Source organism: Varanus komodoensis, unplaced genomic scaffold (assembly GCF_004798865.1).
Source record: "Varanus komodoensis strain SLA01 unplaced genomic scaffold, ASM479886v1 scaffold11, whole genome shotgun sequence".
NCBI classification, from domain to species: domain Eukaryota; kingdom Metazoa; phylum Chordata; class Lepidosauria; order Squamata; family Varanidae; genus Varanus; species Varanus komodoensis.
In genome coordinates this window covers 26,264,608-26,279,173 of record NW_025335317.1, presented here as the reverse complement: position 1 = coordinate 26,279,173, position 14,566 = coordinate 26,264,608, and the positions used below count along the sequence as shown (strand labels likewise).

The 14,566-nt window shown below is 37.0% G+C and overlaps 1 protein-coding gene across 1 annotated transcript in view; it reads left to right on the top strand.

Moving 5' to 3' along the window:
• The first annotated feature begins 6,596 nt into the window (after positions 1-6,596).
• The window catches only part of PDE6C (phosphodiesterase 6C), a 50,115-nt gene continuing 42,145 nt past the window's right edge, over positions 6,597-14,566 (top strand). Inside the window, exon 1 of the mRNA XM_044420652.1 lies at positions 6,597-7,076. Coding sequence (XP_044276587.1) covers positions 6,597-7,076 — 480 coding nt within the window. The remainder of the gene's footprint in view (positions 7,077-14,566) is intronic.

Genomic DNA, 14,566 nt, shown 5'->3' with positions numbered 1-14,566 from the left:
TGTTCTCTTCAAGCTAAACATGCTTCATAATTGCCCGAACTGAGTTGGGTGATTGTGCTGCTAAAGCAAAGCAAGTTCCTGGATGAAAAAACCCTGGAAAACCCTGTGTAGTAAGACGTTTGTTAAGAAAACTTCCCTGGACCTCACTATATTAATTTCCAAGCAGTCTATGATATGCCATTTCTAGGTGAAGGACAGAAGAGGTCCGGCCTTGGTGCACAAGCCCAATCAAGCACAGCAAGAATGAGAGGAAAAGAATCTAAGTTTTATTCTCAAGAATAGGTTTGATCACAAGCAAAAGGGCAATCCACCAAGAACACATGGTGCAGTTCCTTTTTATGCCTTCAATGACCAAATAGCAATGACAGACATTTATTCATTCGGAATTCCTGCTGCAGGTGCTGATTGGTACATTTGAATCCAGGTAGTTCCTGTGCTTTACCTGGGGGCTGAGACTTGGGGCTTAGGTAAAGGGATTACACAACCCTTGCTGGATTGTGACTTGGCTCTGGTTGCACAGATGTCACTGGTATGAGGTAATCATTCTTTGCTCTGGCATGGCCAGGAAAGTTTGGGCACTAATACACCTTTGGACACCTCCTGCAGTGCTCACAACAGTCCTGTTGCTTCTGATTTAAAAAAAATTAATTTAAAAATAATAATTGAGAATACAGTGAATCAATGTACTGGGCTCTAGTTCCATCTGTATTGCAGATACCCTGACATGGCCTTAGAGGCATTCTTAGAGAATACACCTGACGAGTGGATGCAGCCCATCACTTCGTTCTGAAGTGTGCACAGCTAGCTCCTCAAAGAAAAATGCATGCTGGCGGTGGTGACAACGAGCATCCTAGGAGGCTGGAGGGCTGCTGGGCAAAAGGGCTGTGCTTTGCCAGTACTGTGAGCCTGTAAGTATGTCTTGTGTTGTCTGATTTGCCCAGTAATATAGAGCAATAAAAACTGGGACATGATTTTATTGCATTAGCATTTCTCTTTTCCTTCCAAACGACAGCCAATGAAATGCAGGCCTAGCAGGAAAATGACAATATCGAAGCATCACACATTGCACAATTTATTAACTATATATTATCAGTGAAGGATAGATGGATGTAGCACACACATCTTTCAGTTAAATATAGTTAAGGCATCAGTGTGCCAAAGTTTCTGACCAAAAACTAGGGATACCAGAGTAATCCATGACGGATTCAAATGAGTTCAGATTTCCATGATTCTGACCTGCAGATCCCTCATCAGATCAGCTTTTTGTGAGTCATATAGTTTCCTTGGACTTGCAGATTTTTTTTAATTTTTTAATTTTTTGGGAAGGGATTCATGTGAATTAGCGAAAGCACTATGAAACACTGGTTTTAAAAAATATCCAGTTCCATTAGTGAGTAGACAATGGATCAATCAGCACCTGAAAATCTGTGAAAATTAAAAACTGAAGCCATATTATACTCAATTTAGTGGGATTCTTTTTTGTACATGTATGTGTTTAGAATTTGGTATTAAACCAAGCATTCTCAACAATTAAAATTAATCACAATTTCAGAATGTTCTAACGGCTTGTACATTTCCGACAAACAAGAATTACAGAGCAAGGAAAACATAACCCTTCATCAACCCAACGCATTTTATCAAAGAATGTGTAGAAGCCAAGATCTTACATCAGCATTCTGAATATTGGTCCCCCTTCAGTGCTCTTTTTAAGAGTTCATTCTTTTTCTTAAGGATTTTCATACTCAAAATATAACAAAAAATAACAGGAAAGGAGGTCATATGCTGTAATCTGTGTGACACATACACATGAGATGCAAAAGAAAATCCAAGAAGCTATTATCTAGGTGTATCCTTTCCCAGCTGCAGATAAGATAAAGTCAGTTTAGGAAATAAGAGGGTCACTTCTCATGTAAGTTGCTTAGTATTTCTTGATTAATCACATCAACCCTATATATTTCAACAAAGGCTGTGCCAATACAGAGGATCATTATCACAATCCACACATTTGTCTTCAAATTATTTATTTTTTTTAAATTAACAAATGAGCAACTTGGAGAATGAGCTGCTATCACCATGGCTACACTTGGATGTAAACACTAGGCTGCACAAGTGGAACCTTATAAATACCTTTGGCATTTACATGCTACTTCAATCTATTTAAATAGCCACATGTCTGTCAGTTATCCTTCTTAGGAGTTTCCATGTACTGTAGAAGCTCAGGGCTGGTGCATTACGAAGAACTATTCCATAAATAGTTGTATTTGCTGTAGTAACTGCAAACGTCAAAGGAAAACTACGTCAGTCATATTAAAGTAACAAGAAATGTATGTCAAATTTTTTTTGAAAGAGCAATGCTCCTCAAGAAATCGTATCATTCCATGGATAAAAGTCTATCATATTTGTACAAAGACAAATATTAGTTATTTTTATTGCATATTTCTATGAACAAGCAGATACAATATTTGCTCAATACCTATGGTCTTATCTGTTTGCCTTGCTGCTTTTAATTATAGTTTTATTTATTTTTAAGAACTTTAAGGCTATAATGTATTAATTTTTTTGTATTTTGGCTGGAGTATGCTCTGAGTTGATTATATTTAACATGAAAAACTCTTTTAAACATATTATATTACAGAAACCAGAGTGTCTAGTATATGCTGGGCATTTCAGAAAGTGAAGAGTGGCATAATTGATTTCTTATTAATGGGGCTATTTCAATCAAAGTGAAGCAGTTAGGTCCCTCTAATTTCAACTGAACAGATTGAAGCATGTACTCAGTTTTACAATTATATTAACCGGATAAAATTAAGTTGTAAAAAAAGTTAAAATTAAGGGTTAATGACAGCTTCCTAGCTTCATTAAGAAGCATTTAAGGACCATTATAAACTGTACTGTACAGGTGACTAAGCATAGGGAACAAAGTCTAGGGAGCAGGAGACAAACAAGCAAACAAACACAACTCTCCACTAAGAATATCTGCAATATTGCTTTTGTTGCTTTTATAGTGTTTTGAATATCTGAATAAACACTTTTATAGTGTTCTTTCTGCTCTTCTTGTACTTTGATCATCCTTAATAGCATTCAGGTTTTATGCATGTTATTGCCATATGCTGTCCTGGGTGGGCTTCTGCCCTGAAAAGTGGCCAAGAAATATTTAAAATAAATAAATAGTTGATAAAATATGAGTTGAAATATGGTATTCCAGTGGAGAATAGAACATTGCACATTCTTAGATTTGGTTGTTAAAGAACATAATTTATGGATAGTAACATTAAAGTTAAATAACATAATTATTATCATCAAATAAAATAATAATTATGGAACTGTTCAACCAGTGTGTATTTATTAATTAAAGTTTTATTAACCCAGTGTGTATATGATTATTTGCTATGATGTACAATGGTTAGCTATTAAGAAATGTAAATAAAGTGTAAAGTTTTGATGTTGTGAGCTGCCTGAGCATTGCTTTGCCATGTAAAACTGCATACAAATTAATTGATGAAGGTGGTGGTGTTCTTACAATATACCTGGGTGAGCTATTCCCCCACTTTTTTTTGTTCTGCTGACACACACAGGCATCTCTTCCTCAATACAGCTTGCTTACTGTTACACCACCACTGTGCCCTGATGCTACAATACTCTATTCATTTCAGTGGGTACAAACTAAACAACTCTGTCTTCATCCAACTCCATTATTCCCAAATCATATATCAGATCTTCTTCTTCTAATTCCTACATCATGCCAAACTCCAGTATTACTTCAAGACAGACATGGGAAAAAGACAGACACAAACAGTATTATCTAAATCAGGGCTTGGTTGATAGCTTCCTGAAAAAGAGTTGTCATGTTTAAAAATTCATTTATAGAAACTCTGTGCTTTTGTAGCTATGTAACAGGTGCAGCTTTTCCTACTATGCAGTTGTACTCATGGGAAAAGTATAACATAGTGATTTCTGTCTGTTATGCATTGATAAAGTCAAAGGGTTACTCTTCAGAAAAAGAAGTAATTATGTTCTTAAGACTGTATGTATGCATGCATGCATGTGTGTATAAAAAAATTGTATAGTTTTCACTCAGCCATGCTGGCTCTCTGGACAGTTTACGCTCAATAAAATGCAAACAAAATACAATATACTAAACCAGGATTACTAAATCTAAGGATTCAGTGACATTTACATAGGTTCGAAACAACTCACATACATCATCTCAAGTAAGATTGGTCAGTATTCCTATCATGTCATGTGGATGTGGCATAGTAATTTCTTAAGGCAAATCAATCTGTTTCTGGATATAAACTTGTCACTATACTATATAAATTGTCAGGCATGTGGGATAATGTAAAATTAGGATGATTGGGGTGAAATATACTTACTTTTTCCACTGACAGTCAAGTGAGTTAGGCAATTAACATTTGCTGACTCTGCAACCAGCTGCCTAGAGAGGGGGTGGGCTCTCCCACACTGGACACATTCAAAAAGAAACTGGACAGCCATCTGAGTGGGATGGTGTAATGTGGTGTCCTACAACAGCAGGGGGCTGGATGCGATGGCCTTCACGGCCCCTTCCAACTCTACTATTCTGATTCTATGACATCTGCTGCAGAGGTTGATAACTTCTGAAGCAGATTTTCAGTAGGCTGCCAGCCAATACTGAGAGGCAGAGACTCCCACTGCATAAGCCATCTTTCATTCATGTGATGTTGGCTTCTATCCTTGGTTTCCTGTAGTTCAATTCAAAAAAGTTTATAGTACTAGGCAAAGGCCATGACAAATATATCAAATGAATGCTCATAAACAACAAAATAAAGAATGGTTTCCTGTAGTTTCCTGTTGCAGAGTCTGTGTGGTGGATCCAGGCAATCCAGGTCTGTAGTGGATCCAGGCAATCTAGTCTCCACTCAGCCATGGAGCCAACTGGGTGACTTGGGCCAGTCACAGACTCTCAACACAACCTACCTCACAGGTAAAGGTAAGATTGAGAGGAGGAGGAGAATTGAGCCACACTGAGTTCTTTGGAAGGAAAAATGGTGGAGTATAAATACATACATACTAGCTTAGTCAGGATGGAACTTCTATTTTTCCCATAATTGAAACAGACTTTGCTGAGATAACATGCAAAGTGTTAAATCAAAACAAAACAAAGCCTTGTGATATAAATTTCTGCTATTCTTTAAAATGCCCACAATAATTATTTCAATAAACACACACATGTCCTTAACCCATCCAAATTTGAGTTGTCCCTTTTCTTAATATTATTATTAATATCAATTGTATTATGACTAACTCTTGATGAACTGGAAGTCCATCTTCCAGTATTTTGTCATTCGGAACTTTTCTGCTGTTATGATGAGTTTCTTTTTCCTTCCCTTTAAACATATATGCCAATAACACCTCTGATTCTAAAATCCAGAAAGCTATAAAGTTCAGAATTTGTTCATTCTAATATTTTAGTCCAATGCACATTTTTTGTGTTTTTAGCTCAACTTTTGAATCACATCCCTAGATATTTCTGTATTGTAGATAAATAATTTCCTGCTGTTTCGGGAAAGGTATATTACTATTGCATCACTATCTTTTAGTGCTTTTCAGTTAGAATATCATTTGCTTTCATGGCTATTTTCACATACCCTTACATATTTCTACATTTGTATTTGCAGCACATTCTCAAATATTTCTATTTGGTGCACATTCCCACTCAGATGAAAGCTTAAATTCAGTGGATCAGTTCCAGATTTAGTCAAGTCCACTGAATCAGTAAGGCAATTTCTTCATCATTAATTTAAGCCCCAGTGAGGTCAGTGGGTTTGCTCCAAGCATGACTACATCAACCCCCATGTGTACACAGGATTACATTTTACTGAACCTTCCCAAACACTGTGGCTGAAGGAGTGTAACTAGTTCATTTTTGTTCATAGACTTCAGCCTTTGATCCATTTTTCACATTTGTGGGTTTCCAACACCACCCATTTGACTTGGAGAACCCATTTATCTTGAGTGGCTTCCCAGCATGCTGTTGTGTATCCAAGGTAAACACCATTTATACTGAGGAGGGAGCATGTGCATGGGATGCACGTGCCATGCCGGCATGTCAAGTGCTTATCTGCACACCAAAGGGGAGGGAGGCTTTAGAACTTCCAACTTTTCATAGCCATGGAAATTCTGCGTATCAGGAAATCATAAAGAAAAAGATCATAGAAAAGCAAGTTAGAATACCCCCATGTTCTTTTCTTTTTAACACTACTGCACAGTGTAGGAATTGTTAGGGTTAGTTTAAAATGCTAGAATGTCTCCCTTGGATTTATCCGCTAAGAGTGCTCAAGGGTTTAGTGTCCTGACATCTCTTTAATTAGCAGTCTGCTGGATCCCTCACTAAGAAGACACTAAGCCAGTTGTCCGCTGTTATACCTAAGGGTTTTAGAAGGTTGGAAAGCTACAGGACAATTCTACAGTGTATGCCTATGGAGTTACAGAATGTACAGCCAACCGTTTTCCCATTAGAAGTAAAGTAAGACTTTTGGTTTTGATGTTGCTGTTTCAGTGGTAATGCAGCTGTAACAAAGAACAAAGATAACGCTGCCAAGGAGGAGTGAAACAAAATGGGTGAAATAAATAAAGATGATGTTGAGAAATATCTAGAGAACAACCCAGAATTTGCCAAGGAATATTTTGACCGAAAACTACGGCTAGAAGTAGTAGGAAGCATCTTCAAAGTCAGCCCTGAGGATGTGAAGGATGGAGCTTCCTTCAAGGACATGTCTAAGCTAGAAGAATGTCAGTTGCTTTTGGAGATATTAATGGAAATCCAAGATGAAGCGAGCTGTCTGGAAAAGACAGCACATAAAGTTCTGCAAAGGTTGGCACATTTGCTGGCAGCTGATCGATGTAGCATGTTTATTTGCCGTTCTCGCAATGGTATTCCAGAGGTGGCTAGCAGGCTCTTAGATGTCACCCCTACATCCAAATATGAGGACAACCTGGTGATTCCTGAAAAAGAAGCTGTTTTTCCTCTGGACATTGGGATAGTGGGTTGGGTTGCTCATACTAAAAAGCAATTTAACATACCAGATGTTAAAAAGGTAAGTGACAATATTTTCTGTGTTTGGGGAATGGCTAAAGTCTTTTTTTTTGTTAAATCTAGAGTATGATCAATGTCCGTTCTATAAAACTAGAGGATAAAGTGCTTATGAAAGCTCAGTTCTTTCTAGAGTTTGTCCTATACTGGGTATGTTGCTGGAATGAGGATGCAGGACAGCAGTAAATGCATCAATGCAGGTGCCAAAATTTGGCAAATGCCTGTATCCTGTTTTGTCCCATAAGAAAGTCAGAGTAGAGCACTCAAACAGAGATGACTACTGCAAATTTCATAATTACAGATATGTGTAAATCTCTAACTCTACCTTCTTGTAGCTATAGTTATCACAACTTCCATTAATTTCAATCTGGCAGGAACAATGGTGGGTAGATTGCATCTGTAGCAAATAAAATGCCTGAGTAAGATCCAGACTCACACCAATCATACTTTTGTCCAATTGAACTCAAAAGGACGTAAATGTGTCAATACTAAGTTTGTCCCATTTACCTCAGTGAGAATAAAGCACAACTAAGTTAGTATGGATCCAACCCTCTGTTTCTGGCATTATATTATTAATATCACAAACCCTGGTTGACAGTATCTGTAAGTAGTCCTGAATTATCAGAAGACAAATAAGGAAATTGGATCTACTTTGAACTTGAAACATTCCCATATGCTTGCTTGGGTTCACCTCTTGGGTTCTTATTTCTGTCCTTTTAAAATCTTTTTTTCAATGTTACATGCAGTCAAATATACAACATTGCTTATATATCTATGAATAATAAAATCAATATATCAATTATTATTAATCTATTTCTATGCCAGATTAAAATCTACTATCCCAGAAATCAAGCTGATTAATTGGAGGTCCATCTTCCCTATTATATTCTTGAAAAAAAAACATTAGGAATGGATACCAGGTTATTACAAAATTATTTTTACTTCCCCTCTAGCCAGATCAAAGCAACTAGTAAGTTTTTCCACCAGTGCCCTGAATATATTTTATCAAGATATTTCCAAAATGAGAGCCCTTGGGTTCTCATTTCTTTCTTGATGGTGTCAATTCATCATTTTTCAGGTCTCCAAACAACCTGCTCACAAACATAGTAGCAAGATGCTGCACCAACAGACAGATAAGCTCTGTTGCAGAAGCTGATGTGAACAGGACTGGAATCCTGATGTACATTGACCTTCAGGTGGTTTTACCTGGAAATGGCCCAACTGATGATGGCCAGAATGCAAAACAGAATATAAATGCCTCACCTAATTTCTATTTAGATTTGACAGCAAACATGCATTCACATAAACAGCAAGAGGGAGAATGACAACTGATTTAAACTTCAGTGTATAAAAACACTCTTAAGACTTTAGACAAGACCTGTGTACCTCGCAGTCCACCAAACAAAATGTAGCCTGTCAGTCATATATTACCCTAGTTTGGATACCTTCCTGAGACTAAAAAACCTAGGCCTGTCAAAAGTCTAGCATGTGATGATAGATGTTACATAAAGACAGAGAGATCATGTACAATGCATGTACACACAAATAGTATTGAACAAAGTAAGCCAAACTTCCCCAAATGCTTTCTAGATGTATTAGTCTTCACCTTTTAGTATTTCTTACCATTAGCTATGCAGACTGGGTTAGGCTTGATAGTAGTTGAAGTCCAAACTATCTGGAAGTCATCAGATTGGCTGAAATAAATGTTCAACATTCCCCTAAGTAAAGCTTTTCTTTGGGGGCAAAAATTGTTGACACCACAAAGAATATAAAACAATTGTTAAAATCAAGATGATTAAGAGATGAATATCATAAAAGCACACACCTATATATAATCTTATATATAGCTATAATAATCTTGATTTCTAAAACTGAAGTTTATAAAAACATTAATAAAAACTGCACTTTTTGTGTTCCCAAATGTATGGTACATAAAGAGAAACAAAAACATATCCCTTATTTGGTATTTGCATACCTTTAAGAATAAAATCCTTTAAAATATATAAAATATATTAAAATCCTTAAAATGTATAAGAATCTGCTTACCTAATAATGTAAAATATTCTTAGAATTCCCAAGAAATTTCCCATCCCTGAATTCTCCTTTTCAGCCTCTGTGTACAGAGATAAGATGGAGTGTTTTAAGTTTCTTAAGTATAATATTTAACACCCTTCTTATGAGATAACAATGTAAAGCTGGTGGACTACATTAGGTTTACAGCTTTATCTTTTGCTACTTGGGGTCAGGTATGCAGTAAATTGGGCTCTTGGTGGGTCACAGATAGTGTAGGCTTGCTGGAATCACATCCATTTCAATTGGAAGCAGTTCCATACATTGTAATAGATGGATTCTGAAGTAAATGGTGGCTGATCTGTCAAAAGCAGACTTAACAAGAAGAGAATTGAGACAGCTATATCACATGACTGATTTTGGATGTCATCTAGGGTGCCAGAATAAGAAAGAATATTTGGTGTGATATTTGAAATAATGCAATGTATTGGTACTGACTATGGTTTGTGCCCATATTGTGCAACAAGTAGCACTTAACTTACTGTCTGCAACTGCCAACAAGAGAGCTTGGTAGATAATCCTTTTAAATTCGTAAGGCAGATTACAAGAGAAAAAGATAAAGGGGATCAAGAAAGATGTGCATCGGACAGACTTAGCACTGTTCTTCTAGTATCAGTGAGTTAGGGTTGCCCCTCCAATTGAAATAAACCATGCTGCACAACTTGTATGGATACAAATGTTTGCATATGTTAAAATAATTGCACCCATGGGCATGATCCAACTCTATTGCACTGAATGGGACTGACATGTACTCAGCTTTGGCTGGTTCATATTAAAGTATCTTTATGCACCAAGAAGAAGATTGTGAGAGTGCTTTGAGTACATTGTATTTCTTGACACAACATTCATGCAGCATGTTTGGTGCTTTTTAAATATTGTTTCAGGTAAATCAAAATCATTGGTGGTGCTAAATATGATCTTGCTTGTTGCTCATGTTTTATCATAAATCCAGTTTTTTAACATGAAAACATTTATATTTGTAATTGAGTCCTAGGACAGAAAATTCAAAATAGCTAGGAAGCTTTTGGAGCTGACCCCAGAGTTTCTCATTGAGGATTTCTTATTGATTTTACTGTTGGGGTAACAATATGAATGTAGCTTTGCATTGTGCAGCACCATCATTACTAATCTAATTTTGCTGGTTTAGAACCATGCTGGAAAGTACCAAACACCTAATTCTTCAAATCAGAACTCCCACTAATGTCACCGGAAAGTTATCTAAGGGAATGGTGCAGGTATGGGCTTTTAATCGGTTACATATCCATTGCTGTAGGTTAATTATATTACAAGTCATGAGCACTTCTACATAAAATTCCTATCTACGATTTTCAAAGTTGCAGTACTCTCCATGCAATTGATTACTGTCAGTGGTTTTAGGAAAGTAGCACAGTATTTTTATCCATTTCTTATTTCTTTTGTCTAGCTAACAAAACGGTTAGACCTCATTATATTGCTGATGTATGACTGATGTATGAGCACTAAGAAGCAATACTCATGACTTTGTGGAAAACTTTGCTGAGAATGGCATTTTCAAAGCAAATGCTATGTGGCAATCATTCTCACTGGCTTACCCAGCTTAGCTGTTCCTTTTCTCAAAGGAGCAGTCGGCAAATAGTGATTCCTGAATGAACTGTGATTCCCTGAAATGTCACTTGAGGCACAGTCCTACGCAGCTTAGACAGTAAAACAGCCTACAACTCCCAGTGTCCTCCAGCCATTCCACCTGAGGCCTTCAGGCCACAGCTAAGCAAAGCTGAAAGGAAAGGTTGCCATGGCAGCAGTACCCATCATTTGAAGGGTCATGACTGACATCCGGAACCCATTCCTCATCTTTGTCACCTGGAAAAATTAACTAGAAGTGGGGTCCTAAATGCTGGGACAGAACAGCAATGTTTATTTATAAGCTAATCCTTATTCTATATTTTTTATTTTGGAATATTGGTTGCCATCACTGCAATAATTGCATTATTCTCACCTCTGAGAGAGAGAGAGAGAGGGAGAGAGAGAGAGTTTCTATTACACACATGCACACAATATTTTAAATTATATATAACAGATTAATTCTTCGGAGGACGAAGGAGAAAAGATGCAGAGGATGAATATTTATAATATTTCTTAAATATTTTATACTTTGAAGGCTAGTCATTTTAGAATTTCAAACTGTTTTATCCATTTGAAATGAGTTACTTATTGGTTGCTTTATTTTACCAAAGAGTCCTGGACATTTAGAAAGTCTACATATGTTTTTGCCAGCAAAAGACCACTTCATCATTTCTATGAAACCTTCTGAATTTGTTAAGTCTGTAAGATGCCACACAATATGCTTCATTGTTCCTGCTTCTAATATGGTTACCCCTCTGGAATTTGGCTGTTTTCAGTAATTAATAGTACAATATCTACTCAGAAGCAAGCCTCACTGATTTAAATGAAGCTAACTCCTATGCAAATGATGGTAGATTGCAGTTTAGGACTAAAGAAAAAAACTCAAATCTTGTGTGCAACTATTATCTTTGATGGGGCTCTATGTGTTATCACTATGCAGTCCCATTTATGGAATTCTCAAGTGCAGGACTGCTCTGTGCTAAAGCAGAAGTGGGTTCTCTCAAAACTCTGTATGGTTGTCTGCAGAGAAACCCTAATGTACAAACAGCTGCTCCCAGATAAGGCTGTGCCTGACTGGAACATCATGTCCCAATTGCATGGCACCTCTATAAGTGAGCAGCTGGGCACCATGTGTGGACATCAGAGGAAAGGGATGCAAACCTCAGGCCAGCTTCAAAATGGAAATTCCCTACACACGTGACTAGGGCTTTCTTTCTGTGTGGAATCTGATCTAATGAAAGTTTCTATGATTTGGGCTCTTCAGGAAAAATAGAGCCATACAAACAAACAAACAAACAAAAAATTAATTAACTCAAGACTTTGCCTTCTTCCCTATTCCTAATGACACTAGAGATGACTTCATTAATTTAGGGATTTCTTTATTTTTCACTCATTCATTGATAGGATACTCTTCATTATTTCTACTCCCAGGTCAGCTCACAGAATATTAATAAGCAATTAAAATGATAGAGCAAAAATATAAAGGAACTAAGGTGGCCATGTGACCTTTTTCTGAAAGCATTTGAAGGCCTACTTGAAAGGTAAAAGAACCGTAAAGAAGCAGAAGGGGGTCCAGAAGTGGTTAATCAGCAGTTAGCACCAATGACAGATTACGCAGGTTCACAGATCACCATGTTACTATGGTAATCTTTATTGCCCTTTAAGTTACATGAAATTTGCTATATATGGACATTTGCTACATATTGAAATTATGCAAAATCGCATCCTCTTTTGTCTAATTTCTCTTTTTTGGCGGTGCTTCTGGGGCTACCTATGAGTAATCACAACAGGACACCGAATAGAAACATAGCAACATCACAATAAAATTTATTTTTAAAACATTTTACAAGCCCTGCGGGGGGGGGGTTAAAATATAAGAAAGATATCAAATTAGATGCCATACAAGCCTTCCTGAGGAGAATGTTTTGAAAGCATGGCAGCACAACTGTGGAGTTTGTCATCGCCACCTCCCTCACCAACCACCTACCTTCAGAAGAGAGGTTATTTGCAAAAGGGCTTCTAAACTTGATCTCAGCATGCAGGAAATTTATGTGAGAAAGTGTTTCCTTCAGGAATTAGCCTCCAAACCCTTTTGGATTTCAGTGTGAAAAAAGCACTATAAATTGTGCTCAGAAGCAGTTCTCAGAAGCTATTTGAAGAACTATTACACTTCAACAGTATCCATCCACACCTGTTTTGGTTATGGGATGTTTCCTAATAGCATTGGTTTAATTTGTGTGGGAGTATTGGAATAAAAATGGTTGCTGGCTGGAAGTTACATTTTTGGGGACCATGTAAAAGTGGTCAGTTATTATTCCTGGTACTTTAAAAGAAATTGAACAAACATAATCATAATAAAGCCATTTGATTAAAATAGCCATATCCAGGGCCTTTGTTAGGTGTAGGCATTGTTGGATACCTGCTGAGTCCATGCCCTCCTGCCACTTCCGGGAGCCTCTTCCACATCCTCCTCCTTACTGTCATTTCCTGTCTACCTGTCCTCTCCAGCCATGCAACCAATCACAAAAATGAGATAGAGCAACTGCATCCATTCCTCTTGTGGGCTAGCTTTGGAAAGTTGTGCAGATTGGGCCCAGAGGGATAGGACAAGAGAGTGAGCAGGTGTGCCTTAGAGAAGAGGACCCACTAATGATACCTTGCCCAAGGGTTCCCCAAAACATGGAACTGGCACTGGTAGCATCCCTTGTTAATAATAGCCTGAATTGTGCAGGTTGTACTCATAGAAACATGGAAGAATCCACAATCAGCTGAAACCAATGGTGAAATTCTTTATAATACTTCATAACAGGACTTGTTCTGGAGAAGTTCTAGACTGTTCTCCAAAGCTTGCTTTGATGGCTGTGTAACATAGGAAGGTGCCTTATATCAAGCCATTTCTCAACCATCTAGCCAAGAAGTGCTGATCACAACTGGTAATGATATCCAGGGTTTCAAATAAGATTCTTCCCAACCCTTCTTCATGCAAAACAGGTACTCTACCACTAAGCTATGAATTAAGTTTTTCATCAAGAAGTCAAAATATTGGTAGGCTCACATTGCCTTTGTGGTGTCAGGATTTAAGCATAGGTATCTTTTGTTTCTTTTAAGTTGAAATTACTGATTGCTCAATACTATTTTACATCTTTAGATTAATATTATGTACAGCTAATAAATTAATGCAATTAAAAATAAAATGAAACCAACAATAAGCACCCTAAAACACAGTAAGTTAATAGAACTTTGTTTTATTTAAATTAAGCATTGTTTCATCTAAATTTTATTATTAAATTTATTTATTTTAATAATTTATTATTACATTATTTATTTAAACATATATTTATTTTATTGATTACGTATTTTATTATATCTGCAAGTGGGACTTTGCAGTATGCAGCTCTCCTATTCAGTGTTCTAGCAGACATTCCATTCTATTTCACTGCACTTCCACTTCTCCCAGTTTTCTTTGTTTCTCCTCCACAGATTCAGCATTTTGTGGGCACTGAGCATGCTTATCTGACATTGGTCTGATTCTTCTTCTTTTTGCATTTCTGCTGCCCTGCTTCCTGTGTTTTGGCAATATTAGGATCAGTACTGCAAGAATGAATTTGCTATACATATCTATTTTCATTGGTCTGATTCTTTTATGTACTTTATCTTGCTGTTGATGGAAGCTGAAAGCCCTTCTGGCTTTCTTTAAATTTATTGGACTTCTTGAGAACAGGGAAAAGAAGATTTCCATCTTACCTCCTGATAGGAGACTCTGTCTTTTTGTAAGATTGGACAGAAATACATTGCATTCAGGTTTTCTGGAACTATGGTTCC